Genomic DNA, 25,001 nt, shown 5'->3' on the forward strand with positions numbered 1-25,001 from the left:
CCCCGTCATTATTCACATCAATAAAATAGATTTAAAAAAAACAGAAAAACAATAAAATCAAGTATGCTGCCATATTGCTCCTATTACTGATACAATAAATGTTTGTATGTTTCTTAGATTTATTTTCTTTTGTTTTAACAGTAAAGTGATAGTTTTCACTGATACTTACTGAACTTTAATCACGGGCAGCAGCTTCTGAAGAACCTTCAGTTTTTCAGCTTTATTGTTTTCTCCAACAAATGTATTAATATCAAACTTCTCCAGACTCTTCTCTGATGTCAACAACACAAAAACTACAGCTGACCACTGAGATGAAGAGAGTCTGGCTTCACTTATTGTTCCAGATTTCAGATACTGTTGTATTTCCTCGACTAGTGACTGGTCGCCCAGTTCATTCAGACAGTGGAACAGATTGATGGATTTCTCTGGAGAGTCAATGGTCCTGATCTTCTCCTTGATGTACTCAACTGTTTTCTCATTGCTGTCAGACTTTATTCTTCTTCTCAGTGTCATTAGTCCCTGAAGGAGAATCTGATGAGACTCCACTGACAACCCCAGAAGGAAGCGCAGGAAAAGGTCCAGATGTCCATTTTTACTCTGTAGAGCCTCATTCACGGCTCTCTCATGGAGCTCAGAAAATGAAACATGTTTAAACTTAACTTGAAACCAGTCCTTTAATACAAACAACAAATCTGGTTCAGAGACTGGGTCAAATACATTCCTGTTGTTGTTTGTGAAGCAGAGGTGCACATATAAAGCTGCTAGATGTTCCTGAACACTCAGATGAACAAAGCAGAAGACTTTCGCCTGATACAGGCCTGACTCCTCTCTGAAGATCTGAGTGCACAATCCTGAGTACACTGATGCTTCTGTCACATCAATGTCACACTCTCTCAGGTCTTTCTCATAGAAGATCACATTGCCTTTCACAAGCTGCTGAAAAGCCACTTTTCCCAGTTTGAGGATCATGTCTTCATCTGTCAGGTTCTTCTCATTGTCTTTCTCCTGTTTGATGTTGGACTGAAGGATCAGGAAGTGTGTGTACATTTGAGTGAGAGTCTTGGGAATCTCTCCACTCTCTGCTTCACTCAACATCTTCTCTAGAACAGTGGCTGAGATCCAGCAGAACACTGGGATGTGGCACATGATGTAGAGGCTCCTTGATGACTTCAGGTGTGAGATGATTGTATTGGCCAGACTCTGATCACTGATTCTCTTCCTGAAGTATTCCTCCTTCTGTGGCTCATTGAAGCCTCGTACCTCTGTCACTCGATGGACACACTCAGAGTAGGCATGTGCCGGTATCACATTTTCATGCTGCGATTAATTGAGTGATCTTTTATCACGGTATACGGTATTATCACAATATTTTAATTGCACATGAGAAACAGATGGATTGGGGGGGGGGGAATTAAATAAAACTTGCATCACAAGGTGTAATTGTGATTGTCAAAACATTTGGTAACTAAACTGAATTTTATTAAGTTTAGTGACAACATGTTACAATGATTACATGGTACAATGACTGGTAGGCTACTGTTTGTATTGCTTAACACAAATTTAACGATTTCAATTCAATACTTGGGATTTGATTTCAATCTTGATTCAATATTGACTAATTTTGGATAAATATTAGGAAGGCTACAGTAGATAGCCCACATGGTATTTTTTTCTCATGAAAAAAAATATCTCACATAATGCTATGAAACCATATAGAGCCCTATCAGCTGGTATTATTAAAGGTTACAAATAACTAATTAAATCAAATATAATGTGGTTTTCATTATAATAACAATTATGTAGGCCAAAAGAAAAATATAAGTAAAAATATAATAAATATGTAAAAAAGTGCAGTGCACATATTCAGCAAAATACTCCTCTTTATCTATTTGTTTTAGTCATCTAACATGCTGCTGGTCATTAAATGGTTTAAATGTAACGTTCTGTGACACAATTGTTCTCCTGTTTCATATCAAAAGTAACCTGCTCTGTCTTGTTTGACGGTCTTCGTGTCCTCTTTGCTCCGCGATTTTTCTCTGCGTGAGAAAACGGATGTGTCGCGTGTGAAGAGTCTCGCGCTGAATGCGTCGAGTTGGCAGCTCTGCTTTTAGAAGCGGGATGGATCCGAATAGATCGGCGGCGGCCATAGACTGTAGGCGGCGGCGTTCCTCCTTCCACCATGCTGCTTCTCTATGTGAGGACTGATTACATTAGACTAGAAGTGCGCACCGGCCGCATGCTTATACACATGGCGATTGTTTACATCAGAGTGCGCATGTGTTTCGCGCAGCATATACGCAGTGTTTGTTTAAGCGGCTGATGGAAAATAAGCTATAATGCGCGTTCTAAAAATCTAATTTCGGATCTATTATTTTTCACGGTATTTTGAAGTGCCCGCGATAACAATATCGTGCATATTCATTACCGCGATTTATCGCATTACCGAATACCGGCACATGTCTAACTCAGAGGGGACGAGATCGGCTGCTGCTGGTCTAGAGGTGATCCAGATCAGAGCAGAGGGAAGCAGATTCCCCACAATGAGGTTCGTCAGCAGTACGTCCACTGAGGCTGATTCACTTACATCACAAAACCTCACATCACTCTGAAAATCCAGAGACAGACGACACTCATCCAGACCATCAAAGATGAACAACACTTTATATTTGTCACTGGATATTTCCATTTCTTTTGTTTCAGGGAAAAACACATGAAGAAGATCTGAAAGACTGAGTGTTTTGTCCTTCATCAAATTGATCTCTCTGAAAGGTAGTGGAAATATGAGCTGGATGTCCTGATTCACTTTGCCTTCAGCCCAGTCTAGGATGAACTTCTGCACAGAGACTGTTTTTCCAATGCCAGCGACTCCCTTTGTCAGCACAGTTGTGATGGGTTTGTTTTGTCCAGGTAAAGGTTTAAAGATGTCATTGCATTTGATGGGTTTGTCCTCTGTTGCTGCTCTCCTGGATTGTGTCTCAATCTGTCTCACCTCATTTTCATTACAGATCTCTCCACTGTCACCCTCTGTGATGTAGAGCTCTGTGTAGATCTCATTCAGGAGTGTTGGGTTTCCCTGCTTTGCTGTTCCCTCATTCAGACGCTTAAACTTCTCCATCAGTTTTGATCTAAATGTGTTCAGGACTTCATGGCTGTAAAATTAAAATAACATGGTATTACATAAGTTAAATATGTAATGTAATACTGTCCTTTCTTAAGGAAGGTGTCGATATAGTTAGCCCAAGTATTTTATCTATTATTAATAGTAGTTTACAGAATGGCATCGTACCGCTTTGCCTTAAGCAAGCTATTGTTGAGCCCTATCTTAAAAAAACAAACCTGGATCCTTATGATCTAAAAAACTATCGGCCGATTTCAAAATTGCCTGGCTTGTCCAAGGTACTTGAAAAAGTTGTGCTTAAACAAATATCTACTTTCCTAACAAAGAATAATAGCTTGGATAAATTTCAATCTGGCTTTAGGGGTGGTCATAGTACAGAATCAGCCCTTTTAAGGGTTGTTAATGATCTATTTTTAATTACAGATGCAGGTAATCATGCAGCATTAATTTTATTGGACTTGTCAGCAGCTTTCGACACCATTGATCACCGGATCCTTCTGACTCGTTTAAAGCAGTTCGTTGGTATTCAGGGGATGGTCCTAAAATGGTTTGCCTCTTATTTGGATTGTAGATCCTTTTTAGTGAAGATTGGTAATAACTACTCCGCACCGTCACCCATTTGCTGTGGGGTCCCACAAGGGTCCATTTTAGGTCCCACACTGTTTTCACTGTATATGCTCCCGCTGGGAATGATTTTTAAGAAGTTTGGCATCTCTTACCATCTGTATGCAGATGACACTCAAGTCTATGTGCCTTTGAGATCCGGTGGTAGGGATTCAAATGCCATTCTTCTTAAATGTCTGGAGGAAGTAAAGCTGTGGATGGCTGAAAATCTCGTCCAATTGAATGAAAGCAAAACAGAAATTATCATTTTTGGTCGCACAGCTGGTAGCCAAATGTTAATTGATCAATTGGGCCCGTGGAAGGGATATTTGCAGGATCAGGTAAAGAACTTGGGAGTCATTTTTGATTCATCCTTAATTTTTGATCGACAGATAAAGACAGTAGTACGCAACTGCTTCTTTTATTTAAGAGCAATAGCAAAACTGAAGCCAATTCTCTCAGCCAGTGATCTGGAAAAAGTTGTCCACGCGTATATTTTTTCACGCCTAGATTATTGTAGTGCACTTTATGTTGGGACCTGTCAAATGCACATTGCCCGTTTGCAGCTTGTACAAAATGCTGCTGCAAGGCTGTTGATGAATGCTGGGAAAACAGACCATGTTACCCCCCTTCTATCTGCGTTAGGTTGGCTTCCAATACAATTTAGGATACAGTATAAGATCTTGATATATGTTTTTAAAGCACTACACGGAATGGCGCCAGAATACTTGGCTGAGCTCATCAAGCCCTATAGCTCAGGTGTAAGACTAAGATCAGCAAACAAGTTTCTCTTAACGATTCCCCGGGCGCGTCTTAAAATGAAAGGTGACCGTGCTTTCACCGTTGCTGGTCCTAGATTGTGGAATAATCTACCACTGGACGTTAGATCCTCCTTGAATCTGAATGTTTTTAAGGGCCGTTTAAAACCTTATCTGTATTCTTTGGCTTTTTAGTATTTTTGTACATGGATGTTGTATGTCTTGTTTTTCCTGTCCTATTGGTCTTATTGCAATGTACAGCACTTTGGAACTACGGTGGTAGTCTGTAAGGTGCTATATAAATAAATAAACGAACGAAACGAACGAACGAAATATATAGAGTAAAATGTTGTATTTGTTTACCTGTTTGTTTACTTTACCTGACACTAGCATCCCTGCTTTCATTAAAGTCCTGAAGTTGATTCATAGGCTGGTCATTCTTCTTACAGGCGGGTTTTGTTACTGTTGATCTTTGTGGTGGGATTGACCTTAAACATCATGAAGAGAATCAAGAATCAGACATATTGGTGGATTTGTTTTATATTACCTTAATAATTCACTGTCAACCTCCTAAAACAGATAATAAGTAAATGCACTTATTAATAAATCAACTGCTCAAGGCCACAACTGTAATAATACTAAAAACAAAAACTATAAAAAAAAAACGTTTGTCAAGACAAACTTTGTGTTAGCTTGAGAAAGCTTTTTATATATTGTAAATATTATATTAAAATAATATATTATTGATTGATTGCTTATAATTTAACATCATGTCAGTTGTCAGAGCTATTTTAATGGTGAGAATAAAAGTAGCAAAATATAAAAAGAGAAATAAACTAAAAACTAAATTTACAAATGTTTTTAAACTAATTCAGCCTCACTTAATAAAAAAAAAATCTATTAATACGAATCAACAGAATAAAAACAGAGTCCTAGAAGAGTTAAAACCATCGCATTCCTTTAAAATCTGCTTTAAAGATAGTGGACTCTGACATAAGAGGCATAAAGGAGGATCTTCAACTGATAACAAAACCTTGTGCCTATTTGGCAATATGTGCAGATGATTTGGTCCCAGTGATTATCAGAGTAGAAACAATGTTTTCTATCAACAACAGGATTAATTTCATAAAGTTTAAAGGTCATATGATGCGATTTCTTGTTTTCCTTTTTCTTTAGTGTGTTATGCTGTTAGTGCAAGTATAAGATCTGCAGAGTTACAAAGCTCAAAGTGTAAAACCTTAAGAGATATTCTTTATAAAAGTTATAAAGGCTCAGCCACGCCTTCCTAAAACTCTTCTTTCAAACTCGCCCCAACAAATCTAGGTCAGTGTGTGGGGACAGAGTTTCATAAATAAATGTATACGCAAAGAAAGAAGGCGTAACTTTTGTTCTCGCTGTATTATTGTTGCCGCCAGCGCCGCCATGTCGTGGAGACACTGTGTTTTTCGCTGCGAAAGCCAAACTAAATGAGTTTGGCCTTCCAAAAGAGGACACAATTAGAAAACAATGCTTAAACTTTATTTACAACTGTTCCAGAACAGTACAACTAAAATATTCGACTGTGTGATGCGCAATTTTCAGAGGACTGTTTCCAGACCCTGCGAGAGTACAAGGCAGGCCGTGCACAAAGCTGATTCTAAAAAGTGGGGCAATTCCATATTTGCTTGTACATTCTGGCGCTTCTGACTCACAAACAGCCTGTAAGTATGTTTTTTTTATATTTTAAGAATTTGCTACTGACTATTCAAAAATCTCTTTCATTCAAATATTTAAATGTCTTTAAGAAATGTTATAGCCTACCTGAGATCAGTCTGTGTATCGTCATTCTTAAAATCTATTGGATGACCCATAGACCCGTCACTCCTCAAAGACACACAGCTGGGCTCGGGTTCTGATCTCTCCTGCTGAACTGAACTATAACAGAACAGATTTAATTCGTTTTTGATGATAATCATCATATGCAAGATCTTCATACTGTTTGGATGAAAAGCACTTGAGGAGGGTTTAGACATTGTTTTCAAGAAATTCATTTAAAACAGACATCTCTTTTATTATGGGCCTATAAAAGGTTATTTCATTTGGAAATATGTTCAGATGATATGGTCCCATGAATTGTCTGAGTAGAAACAATGTTGTAACTTTTGTTCTCGCTGTATTATTGTTGCCGCCAGCGCCGCCATGCAAAGATGATCGCTCATCTTGGACATCTGCATTTTCCGGATCAGAATCGATCTCGAATTGATAAGGTAGTTCTGACATGATCACATGCCTTTATTACTTCTGGAGCTGATGTTCCAAATATGGTAAGGGGCGAGACATTTCCGTCACACGCTTGAAGGGGTGGTTGATTATGATTTCACTTTTTTAACTTTAGTTAGTGTGTAATGTTGAAGACGAAGTCCTTAAAAAATGCTAATCAATGAATAGAAGATAACACATAAGCTACCTAAATTCATCAACTAACCATTCAGAAATGTACTGTTGCATTCTACATGTTGTCACTTCTTGAGTCTCTCCATTATTGTCTGACTCTGGTTTGAACATAAACATTGACATTTTCAGTGCATGTCTGTGTGAGGTAAAAGGATATAAAATATCTGTGGGGTATTTTGAGCTAAAACTTCACATACACACACTGGGGACATCAAAGACTTATTTTACATCTTGTGAAAAGAGCATTATACCACCCCTTTAAGGTTATCGGGCCAATCACAATGTACTGGCTAGCTGGCCAATCAGAGCACGCCACGCTTTTCAGAACGATGAGCTTTGTAAAAATCAACGCATTTCAGAAAGGCGGGGCATAGAGAAGCAACAATAATGTACAGTATGTGTAGAATAATGAGTATGTTTGTTTTTTAACCTAAAACCGCATAAACACATTGCATTACACCAAATAATGTTATTTTTAGAACCGTCATATGACCCCTTTAATTGTATTACATTGATACCATCTGTTGGTCATTTTTGGAGGAGTCATTTTGGAGGAGGTTATAATGGGTTTGAGGTCAGAATATAGAATAGGGTATTTTTTTGAGCTCTGAATATACATGTAAGGCCACAGCAGCACTGCTGCACATTACCTGCAATTCCACAACGCCCAGGTACCAACAAAAAGGACTACATTTAAAATGACCATTTAAAATGACCACAAAAGTTGGGTGTTTCAAATAATATAAGCATCTCTTTCAATAAAATGCTATTTATCTGATTCCAAGCCATGAAACTGGAACACTCATAGATATGTCTCTCTTGCATCAGGTGAAGACAATGTCTATTATGAATATCATAAATACAAAATACAAAACACCATAATATTAAAATGTTAATCATGTCTTTAAGAAATGTTGTAGCCTACCTGAGATCAGCCTGTGTATCGTCATTCTTAAAATCTATTAGATGACCCATAGACCCGTCACTCCTCAAAGACACACAGCTGGGCGCTGGTTCTGATCTCTCCTGCTGAACTGAACTATAACAGAACAGATTTAATTAGTTTTTGATGATAATCATCATATGCAAGATCTTCATACTGTTTGGATGAAAAGCACTTGAGGAGGGTTTAGACATTGTTTTCAAGAAATTCATTTAAAACAGACATCTCTTTTATTATGGGTCTATAAAGGGTTATTTAATATATTTATTTAATGTATTAATTTAAAGTACCTGCAAACTGGAGAAAAATCTTCAACTCTGGATGTTTGTGTGTCATCCATGATGAAGCTGAACAGTTGAAACAGTCTGATCTCCACTGACACTGGATGTAAATGACGAACAAACACTAAACTAAAGTAATTAAACTTAATTAAACATCTTTATCAATGATCTGATCATGAGAGTTGGAGGTAAATAGATAATGACATCGATGCGTTCACTCAAAAAAGTAATTTGAAAAATCATCACATAGCCTAACTTACAGCACGATACACAAAAGAAACCCCGTTCCTTTACTACAGGATGAAAAATGTCAAACACGTCCTTTCAGAAAAAAAGTATTAATGTGGACGTCACCTGTAAAGGGCCTCAAGACATAAAAAGTCCCCTTGATCCATATTTAGTCTAGATATCCAACCGATTCACAAACTCCTCCATCTTTTCCATCAAGTAGCTAGTACACACATTCCTGTCTACGGTTTTATAAAAGTTTCTGTGAAATACTTACTACTATTTTGTATCGGAACTTAGGAATCGACTGTCTGATTACATGGCGAAACATCAGCTTCCCTTTCAAGGGAACTCGAGCTGCGTCGAGACGCGGTGGGAACGCCCTGCGTGTTTGCGTCGTGAAGCACGTGTATAACCAGTCCAATGGAAAGACGAGACGTAATAGGCGGGTGAGATGGTGCTCGATGCAGAGCCAAATGGGAGGAGCTAGAGCTCGAGCTCCCCCTTTTCTGGAGCTCCAGCTCCACCTTGCTAAATTTAGTGAGCGGGGATTCGCTGCAGCGTCAAATGGGAGGAGCTAGAGTTCTAGCTCACCCTTGCTGGATCTAGTGCGAGTTCAACCGTGATGGAGGAAGGACAAGTTTGTTTTGATGCGCAAGATGCTGGCATACATCATATTGTATTTTTCTCTAATATTTGTCGTGATTGATTAAATATTTATCATTTCTGTGACAAACGCATAAAAACACCTAATAAGAACATTGCTCACACTGTGTGTGTGTGTGTCTGTTTCTAAAAACGGTTGAAACGTATCTAAGTAGCCTATTATTTTATCTTTATAACGGTTTCGTTGTTTTCCTCACTTTTAAAGCTGCTTTGGACAAAAGCGTCTGCTATGATTATGTAAATTACTAGACTTAAAAGGCAATGTGAAAGCTTAGATAGTGCACCCCTATTTATTTTTTGTCCACCGCATTTACGTGTGTGTTATTTGTGAATTAATCTAAATCATCTGATTCATTTATGAAATAAAAAATAATAAGACTAGGTACCTAATCTGCCCTTTTTGTAGAAGTAAAAGCATACTCCAACAGGCCAGTTGTAATTATTATTATTTTTAATTATATGTAGTTATTTTTAAATTAATTAAACTAAAGAAATAAGAAATAAAAATTTCTCAAATAAAAATGTATATTTACTGTACCAAACACCACTTTCAATACACAATAGTCACCATACTTTATTAAACAACACTTTATTGGAGGACAAAGCATAAAGTTGATAAAGTAGCATAAAGAAAAATGAGATTCAAGATAAATAAAAATGTGTCTTCAAAAATACGTTAACATCATATGAATCCATTCACAGCTGCTGAAGCCACAAAACGAGTGCCAGAGAATCATATTCAGTCACCTACAGAAAACAGATTTGATATTGTGTTGGAAAATAATGATTCATTATCACAGCTAAACTGGTTTCTTGCTCTTCCCTGTACGTCTCTATCATGTTCGTGTTCTTCTTCCTCGTCTAAACAGTTTGTTCAGTTGAAGAACAGAAGATGTGATCACTGATGTGGTGTAGCTTTTTCTCAACCAGAGGAAGAAGTCTCAACATCCCATTGTCAGGCGTTCTCCAGTGCTGGTCTGAAAGTAAAACAAAAAACACAAACCATTCAAATGAAGTTGTTTAATGGACAGTCGGGTCAGCTTATGTTCTGCGTTATTTAAAGCAGTGATGGTTTACTCTGGCCCTCAGCGTCCACTGTCCTGCAGATTTAGCTCCAACCTCAAACCCTCCTGCCTATTGTCTATAAGTAAACCTGAAGACTTTGGTTCAAATTTTCAGATGTGCTCGATTAGGGTTGGAGGTTAACTCTTAATTAACCTCAAAAAGTAGAATGCAAAGGGCCAGAGTTGCCTGTTCCTTACATAAATTTACAAAGCAGCAGTCAGTACATTATATAATATACACATTGAAGTGTTATATATACACATTTAGCTCCTAAACTCTGGAATGGCCTTCCTGATATTGTTCGAGGCTCAGATTCGCTGTCCCAGTTTAAAACTAGATTAAAGACGCATCTCTTTAGCCAAGCATTCACATAATACTTCCCTTTTATACTACAGTTGAATCAGATTGAATGCATTAATATTAGGAACAGCAGCTACGCTAATTATTTCTCATCTGCTTTTCTGTTGTTATCTCGGGACGCTAGTCCCGAGGTAAATAGAGTACGTCAGCTCCAGTTTGTATCCAGCCTCTCATGGAAACTTCAGATGCCCCAACACCCATGCAGAGACGACTCGAAGCCCGTGAGGAGACGACTCCACGCCCGTGAGGAGACGACTCGACGCAGGCGATGTTATGCCCTAAATTAATGCATGATTAACTAACTGTATTTTTCTATGTACCTTTTTTTGAAATGCACTTTCTGTAAAGCTGCTTTGAGACAATATGTATTGTGAAAAGCGCTATACAAATAAATTTGAATTGAATTGAATTGAATCTAGTATTGCAGCACATAATATAAGCGAAGTACTGAACAAAAACAGTTATATCAACAGCAACCTATTTTAAAAGATTTTTAAGAAAGGCATGGTCTCTTTTGAGCCTTTGCCAGTGATGCTTGATTTCTTTCCAGACAACATACTCTTCTGTGAATTGTTTCAAGAGCTTCACTTGGTCAAAAACCAAGTGATAACCTGTACAATGTAAAATTGTCAACATCACAGTAAATTGACCGGTGTTGATTTTCCAGTGTTACAATAAAGTATTAAAATAAAGTGTTGAATCAACACTAAACAGATTGGGTTTAACACCAGAAGTGTCCATTTTAAATAAGAGTTGGTGTCATTTTGCGTTGTTGCAAACATAACTCTCTTTTAGAGTTAACCAAGCCACACCTCCGTTTACGTGCAACCGTCGTTTTGACTGAACCAGAGTCCAGACCACATGCGAACGCCATTTTACTTGTGGAAGAGTCAAGCGTGGGGTAAGTCTAATACTTTAACTTGATAGTAATACAGATAAATCAGACTGTAAATTGATTTCAATGTATACAGTTTATTAGTTTAATCTATTATTCGATCACAAATCACTGTAATAATGAATAATTAACATTAGACAGCCAACGAGCTCTGACGTCTGATTTTTGTATTTTGATTTTTGCCAATGTCATGCCACTTTATAAATTATGTAAAGGTAGTAAAGCCTCGATTAAGCTTAGTTTTGTCTATCATCACGTCTCGCGCACTGTAATTGTTTTTATGCACGTTCACAGGCATTTTCTTTCTGAGCACACTCGACAAAGCCTAAAGTTTTGCGCGCGCGAAGCACAGGCCATTTTACAAGGTTAACTGTTGAATTTCTAGAGTGTTCTACCAGTAACGTTAAATTGGCCTATCAGGAAGATCACTGGACTAAAACTAATTGTTATGATTTTAATTTGAATATTCTTTCGTTGACCGTGGTTCTGTGATAGTCGTGGTTCTGAACTGTGGTAACGTTAAGTTTATCATGTTGTGAAATGATTGATCTGCGTGGTATTATTTTCTGCCAAATATGGGTGTCAAACGCAATTAATTTAAAATTTTGTAGTGAATTAAAGCTCTCAGTTGCCTTTTAAGGAACGAAATCCAGTAATATTTGTTAGTGTTCGCTCTAACACTGTGTGGAACACTCGTCGTGAAATATAGGTAACGTTAGAAATAAGGCACAGCTCTTCACTCATCTCCCTAGGGCTGAAAAATGTAGTCGACATTATCGATAAACGTCAAAACAGATATTGTCGACAGATATTTTCAACTAATAACGCCTGCAATAACGCGGTTTAACCATTGGGACGCTGTAGTGCAAGGCTGTATTGCAGCTGATGCAATAGAAGATGGCGGTTGAAGCTTTTAATGGTGCTGCTTTATTTAATATAGATTTGTGAGGCCAAGATGGCGGCGGTGTAGGTGGTAGTGTTTCTTTGCTCTTCAGGGAAATAAAGGTGAAGTGGTGATATAACCTATTAATCGGACTGGTGATAACGTGAAAAAAATACGTGAAAACGTTATATGATTCTGATTTGACATCTTTATGCATGGGAAAAAGAGACAAGAAGAAAGTTAAACAAGTTTGGCTTGACACCATGTCTTCCGACGCATCTGGCTCAACTGATCAATTTGAGAATTCAGCATCAGCCTTGAGTAGTGCTGGATTTAAACTTAAGAAAGATACCTAATCACAGTGGTTTGATACATGTCCAAATTTCGACAACGAGGTTGTCACATCCCTCTCGGATACTCCTCAGAGGCCAGCTGCTAAAAAAACTAAACGCGCAGAATCTAACGTTAGTGGAAACGGGAATGAGAATGTCTTGGCGGCTATTCGTGAGCTTGATTCTAAATTAGACAAAACGTTCCAGAAGATTTCGGCGATTGAAACTACCACCGAGGCAACTTCCAAACAAGTCAAAAGTCTAACAGCGACGGTACAACAGCTTATTTTGGATGTTGGCGTGCATAAAGAGGCTCTCGATCATATGGAATCTGAGGTCCACGCTCTGAGAAAGGAAAACAAATCACTGAAAGCAAGTGTACAGGAGTGTAGACGTTACAGTTGGCGATGGTTTCTAAAGTTGCACGGCGTTGCGGAAAAAGACAATGAGGATGTCCGAAGTGTGGTCCTCAACATCTTAGGGAAGATTGCTCCTGGAGTCGGAGACGGGCTACAGGACAGTGTCGATGTCGTTCATCGTCTGGGTCCGAAGCGGACGGATGGAAAGACCAGATCGATCATAATTCTCTTCTCACAGCGCCGCATTCGTGACATCATTTGGAGTGCTGCTAAAGCTTGCAAGTTTCTAACTGACAATAAACTGCGTCTCTCGGAGCCGCTGTCTCCTGAAGATAGAGCAGCGCGGGATAAGCTGTGGCCTCTTGTGAAGAAGGCAAGGGAGGAGGGCAAGAAGGCAACCTTTCGCAACTCATTTGCTTTGATTGATGGGAAACAAATCTTCTATGCTGATGTCGTGTAAGCCAAGCTGCTGCTCGCACTGGTTACTTTTCTCATGCAAAAATCGAAAAGATGAAACTTGACGACTAACAATATAAACTGTGCAAAAACTTTTAAGTTGTGCACAAATAGGAACTATTTTTGTTCTTCTTTAATTATTGTTACCTTTACTATTAATCTCCTTATTTGTTTATCACCTCGATAACATGTGCTTTGGTTATTATCCACCTATCCCTTTACATTCTGGTAGCTAGTCTAAAGAAAGTAACTTTTTTGTTGTTTTTTCTCATTTTGTTTAGGGGTTCTTGTTATGGAGTATTCGTTTAACTCCTTGTCGGTTGTAACTTTAAATGTTAGAGGTTTGCGGGACAATCTGAAAAGAAAAGCAATTTTTTTGTTTTGTAAAAGAAGTGCAGCTGATCTTATCTTTCTTCAAGAAATTCATTATGGGGAAACAGATGTTAAATTTTGGAGAACGCAATGGGGAAGCTCAATTTTCTTTAGCCATGGCAGCAGCCACTCGGCTGGGACTGCTATAATTAGGGCCCGAGCACCGATGGTGTGAGGACCCTCTTGGAATTGCTCTGTTTATTAGGGCCCGAGCACCGATGGTGTGAGGACCCTCTTGGAATTGCTCTGTTTATTATTAGGGCCCGAGCACCGATGGTGTGAGGACCCTCTTGGAATTGCTCTGTTTATTATTATTAGGGGTTCAAGCATGAAATGCTGAAACCCTATTGTAATTGTACTGATTTTTATTATTATTATTATTATTATTCCGCCCTAAAACGCATCGTGCAGCCCAAACCGTAAGAGCTGGAACCTTGAAACTTGGCCAAATGATAGTGCTCAATTTGGGGAAAACCTATCAAAATATGGCCCAGATTGGCCAATAGGTGGTGCTATAATGACCACATTTACTAAATTGGTCATAACTCCTACATAGTTTGTCCTAGAGGCTCAAATTTAGCATCACTGTGATCCCTGGCTCCAGACGAACAACCTGGCTATCTCCAAATCCCGATTTGAGCAAAAAAAAAAATTTATATGGCCACTTTTGTCCAAAGCCTACTTTGGCAAACTAGTCCCTGGTTTTTGGTCCAATCAGAACAAGACCAGTCTAGGCCAATTCTCTGGACTCTCTAGATAAATAATTATCTAAAAAAAGTTGAACTTTTGCATTTGCCTGGCTGTAACAGGGTCATTTAGGAAAGGGGAGGGACAAAAAAACACTCAAAAGCCTATACAACCTAAGGGAAAACCCCAAACTTCACAAAAATCGATGAGCATGTGTGTCCTAACATGGTGAAGAAGCATGCCAAGTTTCGTGAAGATCGGACAATAGGTGGCGCTATAACTGGCAAAAACGTCTCTTCTTATTAGGGGTTCAAGCATGAAATGCTGAAACCCTATTGTAATTGTACTGATTTTTATTAGGGGTTCAAGCACGAAGTGCTGAAACCCTATTGTAATTGTACTGATTTTTATTATTATTATTAGGGGTTCAAGCACGAAGTGCTGAAACCCTATTGTAATTGTACTGATTTTTATTATTAGGGGTTCAAGCACGAAGTGCTGAAACCCTATTGTAATTGTACTGATTTTTATTATTAGGGGTTCAAGCACGAAGTGCTGAAACCCTATTGTAATTGTACTGATTTTTATTATTATTATTATTATTATTATTATTATTATTATTATTATTCTTCCGCCGTAAAACGCATCGTGCAGCCCAAACCGTAAGTGCTAGAGACTTGAAACTTGGCCAGATGGTAGTACAAAAATCGAGGAGAGGTTATCAAATTATGACGCTGATTGGCCCATAGGTGGCGCTATAGCAACCAAAAGCGCGAAACTGGTCATAACTCCTAGACGATAAGTCATAGACTCAAGTGTCTTATATCATTGGAAAGCTGGACGCCTGACGAACAAAACGTATATCTCCGATTTTATTTCCGTCATGATAGATTTTCCGCCATTTTGAATTTTGTCAAAAACCTACTTTTGCAAACTAGTCCCTGGTTTTTCGTCCGATCGGAACCAAACCAGAGCAGAATTGTTCTCTGGAGTCTGAAGATCAATAATTATCGAAAAAAAGTCGAAATTCCGATTCCTGGTCGCTAGGGGGTGATAAATTAAGGTTGTGGGAGGAGCCTATTTTACTAAAATGGCTATAACTCGAGAAGTAAATGAGATATCTTCACCAAACTTGGCACACATGTTTAAGAGGTCAATCTGAGGTCACAGTAAAAAAAATTGCGTCGATTGGCCACATGGTGGCGCTATAAACAAAAAAAACATATAGACACCTGACCGTTTTTCCGAATGACTTGAAATTTGGTATGCAGTGTCTTGGCCCAACGGGCCACCTATGTCTAAAAGGATATTGGCGTATCTCGAAAAACATGGCCGCCATTGGCCAATGAGGTTTGAGCACCGTTAACGAAGTCCGATCGGAGCGAAACTCGGTGGGCATGTTTGGCTCAAGCCCCTAAAGGTCTGTAAGAATTTTGAAAGAAATCGGCCACTAGTTGGCGCTAACGAGTTTTATGGCTCTGTAATCACGTGGTGTTACACTTATCATCACAAACTGCATATCATCTGATAGATCTGCTCATGCTGAACAACTTTGCCTCAAGAACCATTGCTGTCAATCAAACAGTTAATTAAATATTCATGAATATGTTAAAAACCTACTTTTGCAAACTAGTCCCTGGTTTTTCGCCCGATCGGAACCAGACCAGTCTAGGACAATTCTCTGGACTCTCTAGATCAATAATTATCAAAAAAAAGTTAAACTTTTGCATTTGGATGGCTGTAATAGGGTAATTAATAAAAGGGGCGTGGCAAAATACACTAAAATGCCTATAAATCATAAATGAAAACTCAGAACTTCACAAAAATTGGTGAGCATATGTGACATAACATCATTAACAAGCATGCCAAATTTTATGGAGATCGGACCAAAGGTGGCGCTATAACTGTTAAAAAGCTTTAAAACCATATATTTCCCATGGTAAACTGCCTGTATTGGCTGTAAATGGTCTTTTCCGTCTATTATGTCAGTTGTTAAATGCTTGCTAAATAAAACTTAATGTCTTTTGATGCTTGTGTGCTTAAAGGCCTTAAAGGCCTTAACTGCTTGAACCCCGATAAATGCTGCTTGCAGCTTTAATTATTATTATTATTATTATTATTATTCTTCCGCCGTAAAACGCATCGTGCAGCCCAAACCGTAAGTGCTAGAGACTTGAAACTTGGCCAGATGGTAGTACAAAAATCGAGGAGAGGTTATCAAATTATGACGCTGATTGGCCCATAGGTGGCGCTATAGCAACCAAAAGCGCGAAACTGGTCATAACTCCTAGACGATAAGTCATAGACTCAAGTGTCTTATATCATTGGAAAGCTGGACGCCTGACGAACAAAACGTATATCTCCGATTTTATTTCCGTCATGATAGATTTTCCGCCATTTTGAATTTTGTCAAAAACCTACTTTTGCAAACTAGTCCCTGGTTTTTCGTCCGATCGGAACCAAACCAGAGCAGAATTGTTCTCTGGAGTCTGAAGATCAATAATTATTGAAAAAAAGTCGAAATTCCGATTCCTGGTCGCTAGGGGGTGATAAATTAAGGTTGTGGGAGGAGCCTATTTTACTAAAATGGCTATAACTCGAGAAGTAAATGAGATATCTTCACCAAACTTGGCACACATGTTTAAGAGGTCAATCTGAGGTCACAGTAAAAAAAATTGCGTCGATTGGCCACATGGTGGCGCTATAAAATAAAAAAAACATATAGACACCTGACCGTTTTTCCGAATGACTTGAAATTTGGTATGCAGTGTCTTGGCCCAAGGGGCCACCTATGTCTAAAAGGATATTGGCGTATCTCGAAAAACATGGCCGCCATTGGCCAATGAGGTTTGAGCACCGTTAACGAAGTCCGATCGGAGCGAAACTCGGTGGGCATGTTCGGCTCAAGCCCCTAGAGGTCTGTAAGAATTTTGAAAGAAATCGGCCACTAGTTGGCGCTAACGAGTTTTATGGCTCTGTAATCACGTGGTGTTACACTGATCATCACAAAATGCATATCATCTTATAGATCTGCTCATGCTGAACAACTTTGCCTCAAGAACCATTGCTGTCAATCAAACCGTTCATTAAATATTCATGAATATGTTAAAAACCTACTTTTGCAAACTAGTCCCTGGTTTTACGCCCGATCGGAACCAGACCAGTCTAGGACAATTCTCTGGACTCTCTAGATCAATAATTATCGAAAAAAAGTTGAACTTTTGAATTTGGGTGGCTGTAATAGGGTAATTAATAAAAGGGGCGTGGCAAAATACACTAAAATGCCTATAAATCCCAAATGAAAACTCAGAACTTCACAAAAATTGGTGAGCATATGTGACATAACATCATTAACAAGCATGCCAAATTTTATGGAGATCGGACCAAAGGTGGCGCTATAACTGTTAAAAAGCTTTAAAACCATATATTTCCCATGGTAAACTGCCTGTATTGGCTGTAAATGGTCTTTTCCGTCTATTATGTCAGTTGTTAAATGCTTGCTAAATAAAACTTAATGTCTTTTGATGCTTGTGTGCTTAAAGGCCTTAAAGGCCTTAACTGCTTGAACCCCGATAAATGCTGCTTGCAGCTTTAATTATTATTATTATTATTCTTCCGCCGTAAAACGCATCGTGCAGCCCAAACCGTAAGTGCTAGAGACTTGAAACTTGGCCAGATGGTAGTACAAAAATCGAGGAGAGGTTATCAAATTATGACCCCGATTGGCCCATAGGTGGCGCTATAGCAACCAAAAGCACAAAACTGGTCATAACTCCTAGACCGTATGTCGTAGACTCAAGTGTCTTATATCATTGGAAAGCTGGACATCTGAAGGTCAAAACGTATATCTCCGATTTTATTTGCAGTATGCAAATATTTCCGCCATTTTGAATTTTGTCAAAAACCTACTTTTGCGAACTAGTCCCTGGTTTTTCGCCCGATCGGAACCAAACCAGTGCAGAATTGTTATCTGGAGTCTGTAGATCAATAATTATCGAAAAAAAGTTGAAATTTCGATTCATGGTCGCTAGGGGGTGCAAAATTAACGTTGTGGGAGGAGCCTATTTTACTAAAACGGCTATAACTCAAGAACTAATTAAGTAAACTTCACCAAACTTGGTACACATGTGTAAGAGGTCAATCTGAGGTCACAGTAAAAAAATTGCGTCGATTGGCCACATGGTGGCGCTATAAAACAAAAAAAAACGTATAGACACCTGACCGTTTTTCCGAATGACTTGAAATTTGATATGCCGTGTCTTGGCCCAAGGGGCCATGTATGTATAAAAGGATATTGGCGTATCTCGAAAAACATGGCCGCCATTGGCCAATGAAATTTGAGCACCGTTAACGAAGTCCGATCGGAGTGAAACTCGGTGGGCATGTTCGGCTCAAGCCCCTAGAGGTCTGTAAGAATTTTGAAAGAAATCGGCCACTAGTTGGTGCTAACGAGTTTTATGGCTCTGTAATCACGTGGTGTTACACATATCATCACAAAATGCATATCATCTGATAGATCTGCTCATGCTGAACAACTTTGCCTCAAGAACCATTGCTGTCAATCAAACCGTTCATTAAATATTCATGAATATGTTAAAAACCTACTTTTGCGAACTAGTCCCTGGTTTTTTGCCCGATCGGAACCAGACCAGTCTATGACAATTCTCTGGACTCCCTAGATCAATAATTATCGTAAAAAAGTTTAACTTTTGCATTTGGGTGGCTGTAATAGGGTAATTTATAAAAGGGGCGTGGCAAAATACACTAAAATGCCTATAAATCATAAATGAAAACTCAGAACTTCACAAAAATTGGTGAGCATATGTGACATAACCTCATTAACAAGCATGCCAAATTTTATGGAGATCGGACCAAAGGTGGCGCTATAACTGTTAAAAAGCTTTAAAACCATATATTACCTATGGTAAATTGCCTGCATTGGCTGTAAATGGTCTTTTTAATCTATTATGTCAGTGGTTACATGCTTGCTAAATAAAACTTTATAACTTTTGATGCTTTTGTGCTTAAAAACCTTAAACACCTTAATAGCTTGAACCCCGATAAATGCTGCTTGCAGCTTTAATTATTATTATTATTATTCTTCCGCCGTAAAACGCATCGTGCAGCCCAAACCGTAAGTGCTAGAGACTTGAAACTTGGCCAGATGGTAGTACAAAAATCGAGGAGAGGTTATCAAATTATGACACCAATTGGCCCATAGGTGGCGCTATAGCGACCAAAAGCGAGAAACTGCTCATAACTCCTAGACCGTAAGTCGTAGACTCAAGTGTCTTATATCATTCGAAAGCTGGACTCCTGAAGGTCAAAACGTATATCTCCGATTTCATTTCCGGTATGCAAATTTTCCGCCATTTTGAATTATGTCAAAAACCTAATTTTGCAAACTAGTCCCTGGTTTGTTGTCCGATCGGAACCAAACCAGTGCAGAATTGTTCTCTGGAGTCTGAAGATCAATAATTATCGAAAAAAAGTCGAAATTCCAATTTCTGATCGCTAGGGGGTGATAAATTAAGGTTGTGGGAGGAGCCTATTATACTAAAATGGCTATAACTCGAGAAGTAAATGAGATATCTTCACCAAACTTGGCACACGTGTTTAAGAGGTCAATCTGAGGTCACAGTAAAAAAAAATTCGTCGATTGGCCACATGGTGGCGCTATAAAACAAAAAAAACGTATAGACACCTGACCGTTTTTCCGAATAACTTGAAATTTGGTATGCAGTGTCTTGGCCCAAGGGGCCATGTATGTCTAAAAGGATATTGGCGTATCTCAAAAAACATGGCCGCCATTGGCCAATGAGAATTGAGCACCGTTAACGAAGTCCGATCGGAGCGAAACTCGGTGGGTAGGTTCGGCTCAAGCCCCTAGAGGTCTGTAAGAATTTTGAAAGAAATCGGCCACTAGTTGGCGCTAACGAGTTTTATGGCTCTGTAATCACGTGGTGTTACACTTATCATCACAAAATGCATATCATCTGATAGATCTGCTCATGCTGAACAACTTTGCCTCAAGAACTATTGCTGTCAATCAAACCGTTCATTAAATATTCATGAATATGTTAAAAACCTACTTTTGCGAACTAGTCCCTGGTTTTTCGCCCGATCGGAACCAGACCAGTCTAGGACAATTCTCTGGACTCTCTAGATCAATAATTATCGAAAAAAAGTTGAACTTTTGCATTTGGGTGGCTGTAATAGGGTAATTTATAAAAGGGGCGTGGCAAAATACACTAAAATGCCTATAAATCATAAATGAAAACTCAGAACTTCACAAAAATTGGTGAGCATATGTGACATAACATCATTAACAAGCATGCCAAATTTTATGGAGATCGGACCAAAGGTGGCGCTATAACTGTTAAAAAGCTTTAAAACCATATATTTCCCATGGTAAACAGCCTGTATTGGCTGTAAATGGTCTTTTCCGTCTATTATGTCAGTTGTTAAATGCTTGCTAAATAAAACTTAATGTCTTTTGATGATTGTGTGCTTAAAGGCCTTAACTGCTTGAACCCCGATAAATGCTGCTTGCAGCTTTAATTATTATTATTATTATTATTCTTCTGCCGTAAAACGCATCGTGCAGCCCAAACCGTAAGGGCTAGAGCATTGACACTTTGCCATATGGTAGTACAAAAATCGAGGAGAGGTTATCAAATTATGACCCCGATTGGCCCATAGGTGGCGCTATAGCAACCAAAAGCGCGAAACAGCTCATAACTCATAGACCGTAAGTTGTAGACTCAAGTGTCTTATATCATTGGAAAGCTGGACGCCTGACGAACAAAACGTATATCTCCGATTTCATTTCCGTCATGATAGATTTTCCGCCATTTTGAATTTTGTCAAAAACCTACTTTTGCGAACTAGTCCTAGGTTTTTTGTCCGATCGGAACCAAACCAGTGCAGAATTGTTCTCTGGAGTCTGACAATCAATAATTATCAAAAAAAAGTCGAAATTTTGATTCATGGTCGCTAGGGGGTGCAAAATGAACGTTGTGGGAGGAGCCTATTTTACTAAAATGGCTATAACTCAAGAATTAATTGATTAAACTTCACCAAACTTGGTACACATGTGTAGGAGGTCAATCTGAGGTCACAGTAAAAAAATTGCATCGATTGGCCACATGGTGGCGCTATAAACAAAAAAAAACGTATAAACACCTGACCGTTTTTCCGAATGACTTGAAATTTGGTATGCAGTGTCTTGGGCCAAGAGGCCATGTATGTCTAAAAGGATATTGGCATATCTCGAAAAACATGGCCGCCATTGGCCAATGAGGTTTGAGCACCTATTAAACAAGGTTAACGAAGTCCAATTGTTTTATGAGTTTTATGGCTTTGTAATCACGTGGTGTTGCACACATCCACACAATATGCATATCATTTGATAGATCTGCTCATGCTGAACAACTTTGCCTCAAGAACCATTGCTCTCAATCAAACCGTTCATTAATTATTCGCAAATATGTTAAAAACCTACTTTTGCGAACTAGTCCTAGGTTTTTCGCCCGATCGGAACCAGACCAGTCTAGGACAATTCTCTGGACTCTCTAGATCAATAATTATCAAAAAAAAGTTAAACTTTTGCATTTGGATGGCTGTAATAGGGTCATTTATAAAATGGGCGTGGCAAAATACATTAAAAAGCCTATAAATCTTAAATGAAAACTCAGAACTTCACAAAAATTGGTGAGCATATCTAACATAACCTCATTAACAAGCATGCCAAATTTTGTGGAGATCGGACCAAAGGTGGCGCTATAACTGTTAAAAAGCTTTAAAACCACATATTACCTATGGTAAATTGCCTGTATTGGCTGTAAATGGTCTTTTTCATCTATTTTGTCAGTGGTTACATGCTTGCTAAATAAAACTTTATAACATTTGATGCTTTTGTGCTTAAAAACCTTAAACACCTTAATAGCTTGAACCCCGATAAATGCTGCTTGCAGCTTTAATTATTATTATTATTCTTCTCCGCATTTAATCGCATTTTTGAGGGCCTAAACATGCTCGAAAACTCACGAAACTTTGCACACGTGTCAGAACTGGCGAAAATTTACATCTGATATAGGTTTCAGAATTGGGCGGGGCAAAATGGCTCGATAGCGCCACCTATACAAGTTCAACGGAGTGCGCCTCCCGCTATGTTCCACGTACGTTTACGAAATTCGGTACATACATGTAAGGACCTAATACCTACAAAAAAGTCTCTTGGAGCGTAGCCCTAAACACAACAGGAAGTCAGCCATTTTCAACTTCCTCTCAGATTTTTGTGCAGTTTTTGCCATTTTCATGCCTCATACTTTAACGAACTCCTCCTACAGTTTTAATCTGATCATCTTCAAATTTGGTGAGTGTAATCTTAAGGCCTTTGCGACGTTAAATTGCGAAGATCTTGAGTTTTCGTCGAAGGGCGGGTCCTCGGCGGCCTGACAAATTTCGATGTTTCGCCATGAAACAGGAAGTTGCTGAAACTCAGGCATGGAATGTCCAATCTGCCCCAAACTTCACACGTTTGATAAGCGTTCTGTCCTGAACACATGACCATGCTCATATTCAGTTACAGTCATAGCGCCACCTGCTGGCAACAGGAAGTGACATGTTTAACATTGTTGTGAACTCCTGATAACATATAAAAAAGTGCCAGCAAGTGCTAAGCATGCTAACAACATACTAGACACATGCTAAAACATGCTAGCAAACACTTAGCTAATTGCTAAAGCATGCTATTACTGCAATTAAATAGGAATTTGCTGTAACTCAGGCACGGAATGTCTAATCTGCCCCAAACGTCACACATTTGATAAGAGTCATGGCCTGAACACATCTACATGAGAATATTCAGTTATAGTAATAGCGCCACCTACTGGTAACAGGAAGTGTCATGTTTAACACGTTGATGCCGTTCTAGCAACATGTTAAAAATGCCATTGACTTCTAAACATGCTAGAAACATGTTAAAACATGCTAGCAAAACTTAGCTAAGTGCTAAAGCATGTTAATTCAATGAAACAGGATGTTGTTGTTACTCAAGAAGGCAATGTCCAATCTGCGCCAAACTTCACACGTTTGATAAGCGTTCTGTCCTGAACACATGACCATGCTCATATTCAGTTACAGTCATAGCGCCACCTGCTGGCAACAGGAAGTGACATGTTAAACACTGTTGTGGACTCCTAATAACATATAAAAAAGTTCCAGCATGTGTTAAACATGCTAACAACATACTAGAAACATGTTAAAACATGCTAGCAAACACTTAGCTTAGTGCTAAAGCATGCTAATACTGCAATTAAATAGGAATTTGCTGTAACACAGGCACGGAATGTCCAGTCTGCCCCAAACTTCACACGTTTGATAAGAGTCATGGCCTGAACACATCTACATGAGAATATTCAGTTATAGTAATAGCGCCACCTACTGGTAACAGGAAGTGTCATGTTTAACACGTTGATGCCGTTCTAGCAACATGTTAAAAATACCATTGACTTCTAAACATGCTAGAAACATGTTAAAACATGCTAGCAATACTAAGCTAAGTGCTAAAGCATGCTAATATAATGAAACAGGATGTTGTTGTTACTCAAGAAGGCAATGTCCAATCTGCGCCAAACTTCACACTTTTGATAAGCGTTCTGTCTTGAACACATTACAATGCTCATATTCAGTTACAGTCAAAGCGCCACCTGCTGGCAACAGGAAGTGACATGTTAAACACTGTTGTGGACTCCTAATAACATATAAAAAAGTGCCAGCAAGTGCTAAACATGCTAACAACATTCTAGAAACATGCTAAAACATGCTAGCAAACACTTAGCTAATTGCTAAAGCATGCTATTGCTGCAATTAAATAGGAATTTGCTGTAACACAGGCATGGAATGTCCAATCTGCCCCAAACTTAATATGTAACATGCAAGAAACATGCTAGAAACACATAGCTAAGTTCTAAAGCATGTTAGAAATGCTAAAGGAAGTTGTTGTAACTCAAACATACAATATCCAATCTGCCCCAAACTTCACATACTTCATAAAAGTCCTGCACTGAACACATCTACAAAGCAATATTCAGATATATAACCCCACCTACTGCCAACAGAAACTGAACTGGTTAACACAGTAATGCAGTACTAACCACATACCTATTGTGTACTAAGCATGCTAAAAACATACTAAACATGCTAGCAACTACTATATACTGTATACCTCCTTAAATGCACATTGCCCAACCATGCTCTGTCTTCCTAAAGCCAACGAGTGACGATGGCACGGGTGCGAGGGCCCTTTCATCGCTGCTTGCAGCTTTAATTATTATTATTCTTCTCCGCATTTAATCGCATTTTTGAGGGCCTAAACATGCTCGAAAACTCACGAAACTTTGCACACGCGTCAGAACTGGCGAAAATTTACATCTGATATAGGTTTCAGAATTGGGCGGGACAAAATGGCTCGATAGCGCCACCTATAAAAGTTCAACGGAGTGCGCCTCCGGCTCTGTTCCACGTACGTTTACGAAATTCGGTACATACATGTAAGG

General features: G+C 38.8%; 2 protein-coding genes across 2 annotated transcripts in view; both read right to left on the reverse strand.

Annotated features, from left to right (window-relative positions):
- The window catches only part of LOC309510013 (uncharacterized protein), a gene marked incomplete at its 3' end in the record, with an annotated part of 1,894,646 nt that overhangs the window by 568,692 nt on the left and 1,300,953 nt on the right, over positions 1-25,001 (reverse strand). The window lies entirely within an intron of this gene.
- Positions 163-3,150, reverse strand: LOC309510032 (NLR family CARD domain-containing protein 3-like). The gene is made up of 2 exons (XM_082191168.1): positions 2,465-3,150; positions 163-1,281 (listed from the first exon to the last, which is right to left on the reverse strand). The coding sequence occupies exons 1-2, from the start codon at positions 3,113-3,115 to the stop codon at positions 166-168; spliced, it is 1,767 nt and encodes a 588-aa protein (XP_082047294.1). The 5' UTR covers positions 3,116-3,150; the 3' UTR covers positions 163-165.

Source organism: Leuciscus leuciscus (genome assembly GCF_965113295.1).
Source record: "Leuciscus leuciscus genome assembly, contig: SUPER_11_unloc_1, whole genome shotgun sequence".
Lineage (NCBI taxonomy): Eukaryota > Metazoa > Chordata > Actinopteri > Cypriniformes > Leuciscidae > Leuciscus > Leuciscus leuciscus.